General features: G+C 36.7%; 3 protein-coding genes and 1 long non-coding RNA gene across 4 annotated transcripts; 3 read left to right on the top strand and 1 right to left on the bottom strand.

Moving 5' to 3' along the window:
- The first annotated feature begins 131 nt into the window (after nucleotides 1-131).
- Nucleotides 132-849, top strand: LOC145227301 (transcobalamin-1-like). The gene is made up of 2 exons (XM_080092352.1): nucleotides 132-319; nucleotides 648-849. Exons 1-2 carry the CDS (start codon nucleotides 132-134, stop codon nucleotides 847-849), a joined length of 390 nt encoding a protein of 129 aa, XP_079948478.1.
- Nucleotides 850-1,387: 538 nt separating this feature from the next.
- Nucleotides 1,388-3,726, bottom strand: LOC145227269 (DDB1- and CUL4-associated factor 4-like). The gene is made up of 3 exons (XM_080092350.1): nucleotides 2,555-3,726; nucleotides 1,976-2,406; nucleotides 1,388-1,586 (listed from the first exon to the last, which is right to left on the bottom strand). The coding sequence occupies exons 1-3, from the start codon at nucleotides 3,420-3,422 to the stop codon at nucleotides 1,572-1,574; spliced, it is 1,314 nt and encodes a 437-aa protein (XP_079948476.1). The 5' UTR covers nucleotides 3,423-3,726; the 3' UTR covers nucleotides 1,388-1,571.
- Nucleotides 3,716-5,141, top strand: LOC145228132 (transcobalamin-2-like). Its single transcript, XM_080093162.1, has 2 exons — nucleotides 3,716-4,854; nucleotides 4,928-5,141. The coding sequence occupies exons 1-2, from the start codon at nucleotides 4,700-4,702 to the stop codon at nucleotides 5,139-5,141; spliced, it is 369 nt and encodes a 122-aa protein (XP_079949288.1). The 5' UTR covers nucleotides 3,716-4,699.
- Nucleotides 5,142-6,140: 999 nt separating this feature from the next.
- On the top strand, nucleotides 6,141-6,764 carry LOC145216000 (uncharacterized). Its single transcript, XR_013857353.1, has 2 exons — nucleotides 6,141-6,180; nucleotides 6,471-6,764. It is a non-coding gene; the product is annotated as an uncharacterized LOC145216000 (long non-coding RNA).
- Nucleotides 6,765-7,137: the final 373 nt, after the last annotated feature.

A 7,137-nucleotide genomic window follows, 5' to 3' on the forward strand; every position in this document is an offset into this window, starting at 1 on the left:
CCTGCCACGTTAATTTGAAACTATTGTGACAAATCAGATCAGACTCACCCAACACAGCAAACAATAATATCTACTACATACTACGTATACCAGCACCGGGATTATTGTCTCTAATTCACACAATCGTCAAGATGTCAGGTGAAAACGAAGGTACAGGACAAGGAAGTGAAAGTTCTATACATGTTACCTTTCTGGTAATAAAAAAGTTAAATCAAAGTTGGAAAGGACCTTATGATTACGTCCAAGAAGTGACAAGAGTCCTGAGTGGCAGCACACTGTTTGAAGTAATGAAACAAGCGGAACGAGATGGCAATTTTAGGTGAGATGTTTTGCTATGACACTACAGTAAACTTTTGCACGTGTAATTTCCGTATCAGAACACCTGTTAAATGGTGAAAATAACGGCCCAAATAGACGTAAAAAGCGACATGCTGTATATTTCAAACGTTTCGGCAACTTACGTCACAAACGGTTTTGTGACGTCGCTGTGAAACACAATCAATGTGTAACAAAACGTTATACGTTGCATCATCATTGTGTCGCACAAACCAAGCAATAACGAACGACAGACTTAACCGCTTTTTTGTTTATTGCTTTTTGCATATCAATAAAACCTAGCACGTAATAATAAGCTTTATTCTTTTTAGATTTAAGTCGAGAAACGAGGGCGACCTTGGAGAGTTCATTACTTCTGTAATGCATCTTGATGCCAATGAAGAGAAACACGAGTATTGGGAGCTACTTGATGGGGCTACAGGGGTATACCTTCCAGTTGGTGCAAGCAAATATATTCCGAAAGATAAAGATCTCGTGCTGTTCCAATTCAAGCTCGATGAAAGTAGAAAATAACCACATTTTCCAACTAACCTCATACCTGTATATTGTTTTATCTCATGTTTTCTAAAATTGACGGTCTTGTAACCAGAATTTTCTAATCTTTGTATCTTGTAACAATTTGTGTTGCTGATTCACGTAATCATGACTCATGAATTTTTTAAAAAACGATAGCATCTTTGCCTCAAATGATCTGTTTTCAAGCGAAGTTTGGAAATGATATGTTTTGGGATGGATATCATGTATGCTAGAGGAATACACTCAGGAGAAAAGCCAAAGTGTAAACGCCATTAATACCACCAAACTTGAACGTACCTTACTGTTTCTACACTGTTAGAACATACCTCAACTGTTCGCAAATATTATTAACAAAACTAAGGTGGCACAACTGCCATAATGTCTTTTGGCAAATTGATGTTTTTCTGAATTGATGTAAATTTTTTTGGGGGTTTTTTCTTCGTTTTATGGCAACATATAAAAATCAAGTCTGGTAGTACATAGTTTCTCGCTTTTAAACAACCTGCTTAAATATCCCTACCGTAAAGTTGCAAAATGTTTTAAAAACAGATCCTTTCAAAATAACGAATTGAAACCAACATACAAAACATCTAATAAGACACACACAGACACACTATCAGTGCAAACATCTTGAGGAAAAAAAGCGTCACACTTGGTGATGTGGTGTTATTGACAAACACACCTACATTGATTTAACTCCGTATTCCAACTTCCTGATGTCATTGTTCTAAATTCTAAAAACAAAATTACATTGTAAAAAAGAAAATAACAAATAAACAGAATTTTCTAAAAGTTTATTCTACTCATAGAAACAAAAATTGAATTACATAAATCACAGTATGCCAGGCCTTTTGAAGGCATAATACCCAATCAGCCAGTCACGAAGCATTCCCATATAGCAAGGCACGGGGCTGGAAAAATCTAGCATGCCATGATATCTGGACCCATGACAGGAGCCTTTCTACGACTAATGTATACAGGATAGGCAATGAGCATGTTGAAAATCACAAGCATCTTTGCCTGCCTTCTAAGCTGCAATGAAGTTATGTTTGTTTTAACCGGTTTACAGAAAATGACACTTTGATCTTAGTAATTCGAAAGATTACAAATTGTTTACTTTTACCTTCATTGACGGAAGAAGGTTTGAACTGAGAGAAAGCCATCCAAGTGATGAACAAGTGAAACCAAAGAAAGCAGGAGCACCATCATCCATCAAATACCGGTCATTGTACATTAGATTTTTCAGTTTTGCAAGAGGATTTGTATTTGTTTGATCAAGTTCATAAATCAGTTTCCCATCTAAAACATTCCATACTCGTCCAATGCCATCATAGGCTACAGACGAGAGAATTTGATCGTGGTAAACATATATTCTATGATGTCCTCTTCTTGGACCCCTAGGTACATCAATTGAAAGAAAATCATATGTTGGCTTGGTTGCCATGCGAACATCCCACAATGATATTGTATCTTTTTCAGCAATGTTACGCATTATTAGTTGTCTGCCATCATTGAGGACTTGAAGCGCCATCACTGCTCCAGTTTTCAGTCTGCCTACAAAAAAATATTTGCAACACTTAAAATCATAAAAAAAACAGAAGACCTTTATATTTTTTGTACAATATGGCTTTAATTTCAAAATAAAATTCATCAAATATTATTTAGGATTAGATAACATCGTTTATGTATCAAAAGATCTTACCCATTGAGATTTTACTTCCTGATTGGGGTTTACATCTCCAATCTACAGCAACAGTAGTTCCATTGCCTAGTCCAGAGAAATGCAAATTACTAGTAGTTGAAAAACACTGGCTTCGAACAACACTGGAAAAATCAAAGATATCTGCAAAGTCTTTTCCAGGCCTGGATGATGCAAAATGTCTTTCAATACTCTTAACAAACAGTGTTTTCGAACCTGAGGAGTAACTAACATTGTATACATCACTTGTGGCTGTTTGATTTCCAGCACATGCAAATGGTACATCCGAAGTAAATTTGTCAACTTTTAGTGATGCATAACGCAGTGGCTGCAATCGTACTACGGAATTGTTGTAGGCCAAAATACAAGTACATATGCCCTGTAGTGGTTTCACCTTAAATGATGTAAATGAAATATCAAGGACTTTTTCACAATCAAGGATGTAAACCGAAGGAAGATTGCCAGGTTTTGAAAACCGTCGGTCTGTTGGTAGATGCATTAGTCTTGAACCCATGCGACAAAGACATGTTGAAAAGTCTGGTGATGGTGCAATGTCATGAACAGTAGGTAGATTTGAAATCCACTCATGTGACTTTAGCAATTTCTTTCTTCTCTTTAAAACCAGTAGCCGATTTAACAACACATCATTTCTTACTGAGCAATCTTGAAATGTTCTTTCTCTGTGATGTAGAACAGTGCAAATATTTTTAACTCCTGTGGGTTTCAGTTTTGTTGAAATATTTTGCACATCAACCTTCGCTTTCTTTTGTGGACAGTTATCACGGTGATCTTCCCCAGGTTGTATTTTGAAGTATCTATTTTTTTCACTGTCAAAATAAAAACCTGGCAAATTTGGAGCAGAGTTTGCCATTGCACAATTAAATCTATCTAACAAAAAGTGAAATTGCGGTCAATTTTGCAACATGTGTTAATGTATGTGAGGTGTAAAGCAAAGCATTTCCCAACAACAACAAAATCTATACAACTTCTTGCCTTTCTGATTTTGAATTCCCGAATAGACAATTTGCCCAACAGCTTATGTTATACAATATACACGTTGTTTAGTTAGATCATACGCATGTACATTGTACACAAACTTAATAATCACCAAATTTCCCTTGACCATTAAGTTACACGTCTGTTGCTTTGCCAAGCACACCAAGCACGAGGCAATAATTTCATCAAAATAGGGAACTCCCCAAAAGTTTTTTTCTTTAGCTCCGGATCACAAAAAAACTCATGTTAAACAATAATTTGTTTCTGCACAAAGATGCATCTTATCACTTTGATTATTCAAAAGCCGTGTGTTTATTCACAGCAACTCCTTGCTGTCAAAATTTGAAAAATAAAAACTACACCTTCGTCCTGGGGACGAACACGTGCGGTTTAGCACATAACTATCGACAAACGTTTGTAACATATTTGCAAACCTATACTAGTTTAAGATCTCCGTTAACAGCAATGATTCCCGAACTTTAAATCAACTGGTTTGATTGTTTTATGGCTTTTGATGTTTTCATTTTGCTATTGCTAATAAACATTTATTTTTTAACGTTTATCAAAAGGCCATGCCCGGTACAAAATGGCAACGGACCCAAAAGGGTCGCAACCCAGGTTGAAACCTACTTTTCTTGTGACTTCATGGGATTACCACTAGTAAGTCCTTCCAAGGGAAATAATCGCTCAATGCACGTTGGTTGATGTTTAGAATATGAAAAAGGTATTTCTTAAATGCCAGACACACGGTGCCACCGTATGTTGTGTTTTCTTTTTATTTTCGGCTATATGTTGGCTTTATGCGTTTACAATGGTGTTTTATCGTCGAAACGACACTTGTGTTTGGACTTGGATGATGTTTCAATTCACTTGTTGTTCTCAATTCACAGTTTTGTTGATGTTTTCAACTCAGCAACCTGATATAGTTCGTGTATTGTCGTTTCGCTTCTTTATTATGTTTTGTTTTTCAAAATCACAATGATAGTTGTACTTCGCGTATAGAGTACTCTTTCGTTACTCTGCAATTTGATGCTTACAAAGTGGTTCATTTCATTTAAGAGGAATATGAACAAGGCCAAAACCTGGGATCCCCGGAAACAGGCCTTCACTCGACTTTAGATATTCAGCTTCGACGAAGACAGGAGCAAGAAAATGGAAACTTCGAAGACCGTTACTCTGAAGGTAATTAAGTCGACTGACTCAAGTTGGAAAGGACCGTATGATTATGTTCAAGAAGTGACTGACATTCCGAGCAGCAGTACATTGTTTGACGTCATGCAAGAAGCGCAAATACATGGCGATTTTACGTGAGTTGGTAATTGAAATCGGAAAAAGGGTCATAGTAATGTTTCCGGGTCAAACTCTATATTTGTATTTTAGGTTTCAATCCAAAACCCATTCTGTATTCGGAGAAGAAATCATTTCGGTACTGGGAATAGAGGCCAATTATAAAGAGAGAAAAGAGTTTTGGGCATTAGTTGATGGGGCTACAGGGGAACTACTGCCAGTTGGTGCAAGCACATACGTCCCAAAAGACGGAGATATCATGCTATTGCAAATGCGCATCCACCATCCTAAACAAGTGCCTTGTTAACTATAACCGGTGTTCATCAGAGACGTTTTGTATTCAGTTTAATCTATGTATATGTCTTGATGAAACATATTTGATTAAATTGTTTGTAGTGTGTAGGCTAGTTTGTGTACGTATTAATCTGTTTGATTTTGTTGCTTTATGCTGGAAATCAAGCTTACGTTTGTTGCTGTTGTTAATAGTGATTCTCGGAGGGCTATATTTTAAAAGAAATGTTTTAATTGCGAAAATAAGACCCTGGCATTTAAAAGGATGTGGACAAGGGTAAAATTGTAGCCTTTACAATTATAATGACGTAATTTCCCATCTACAAACAGGTAATCCACTTATTGGAAAAAAATAATCGTATACCGTGTTCTGGCGTTCATTTTCAATGTGTTTTATATGTGAATTAGGCGTCTTATCGAAACTGAAGGAATAGCCTACCATGTGTATTTACATTACATGTTATACGATACTCGTCTCTTCCTTACATTACAACCCATAACACCAAACAAAACTCCAATATGGCAACATGTTTCTTTTTAACGCGAGGCGAAACTTGAAACGAGACAAAACTTGGAATTAAATAGGAGCAAAAATATTGTGATATTTTGAATTAGGACCCAAAATTGCAACGTTCTCAGACATATGAATTAGCAGTCAGCAGTAAGAAATATGCTGTCGGCTTTTGTGAATGAATTTGCTATCAGGTTTCAGTTCGAGGCTTGGTTGTGACTATACACTTTACCTTCCGCGTCCGTTGACATGGATACGGAACAAGTTGAATGCCTCCGAGGGCAGGTGTTATACTCGTGATAAAAAAATATATACTTCACATAGCCTACACAGAGTGCGGTGTTAACTAACACACCGTCAAGATGTCTAGTATAGACGAAGGGAGTAGTCAACAAACGTCAATTACAGTTACTCTAGCAGTAATTGAAACAGTGGACAGAAGTTGGCAAGGGCCTTATGACTATGTTCAAGAAGTGCAAAATGTTCCCGGAGGCAGCACACTGTTTGAAATCATGCAACAAGCAGCACAAACTGGCAACTTTAGGTGAGTCGTTTAATTGTGACGCAATGGTCTTCTAGCGTAAACAAAAACGTTGGTGTACCTAACAATTTTGTTCAACTTACAAAAATGCAGCAAATACAAGATAGTCTGTACATTTATTGTGACAATTTTTGTTGCCATGGCAACTGACTAAGCTAAACTTGGGCTGTCGCGTATATGACTTAAGTAAGGGCCATCGATATATAGCATATCCAATTACAGTGAGATACAGCTGCTCTAAAACGTTCATGCAGAACGACAACTATTCATAATTAAACTTTTAACTTTCTAAGGTTTCAATCCAAAACCTTCGTTGATTTGGGAGAATTTATCACTTCGGTAATGGGGGTAGAAGCCAATTATGACGAGAGAAAGGAATATTGGTTATTACTGGATGGTACAACGGGAGAAAAACTTGAAGTTGGTGCAAGCTCATACAAACCCAAAGACGGAGATCTCATGCTGTTCCAACTGAGCATCGATAGACCAAACCAAAGCCCGTGTGCTTGACCCATGCAGTATTTATCAATTTTGTGTTTTGCATTTAACGCTAATGAAGATCTTATTAAATAAACCTTTCAAACACATCAACATGGATAGTTTGTAGTGTCTAACAATGTTTAGCGATATACTAAGACCACACCATGCGCTCAACAAGTTTTTTTTTGCACGAGCAATAGCGAAAGTATAACAAAACACCCCAAAGTTTTTAAATAGTCCATAAATTGTTGTACAGCGTGGTAACTATATCCCAATGTGGCCCTCACGAAAAACATGAATCCAACCACAAATATTTAAAATAAGATTCACTCTTTAAAAAATAATTGTTAGCTTTCAACGATTAAACTAGAACCAGAAAAAGTCATTTGCTGACATGCAAAGGTGAAATCAACAATGTTATCTCAAAATAGGGAAAAACCCAAGATTTTTATGACAGTTGGGGAATGAGCAAACAATTAA

Source organism: Phallusia mammillata, chromosome 1, assembly GCF_965637545.1.
Source record: "Phallusia mammillata chromosome 1, kaPhaMamm4.hap1.1, whole genome shotgun sequence".
Taxonomy (NCBI): Eukaryota; Metazoa; Chordata; class Ascidiacea; order Phlebobranchia; family Ascidiidae; genus Phallusia; species Phallusia mammillata.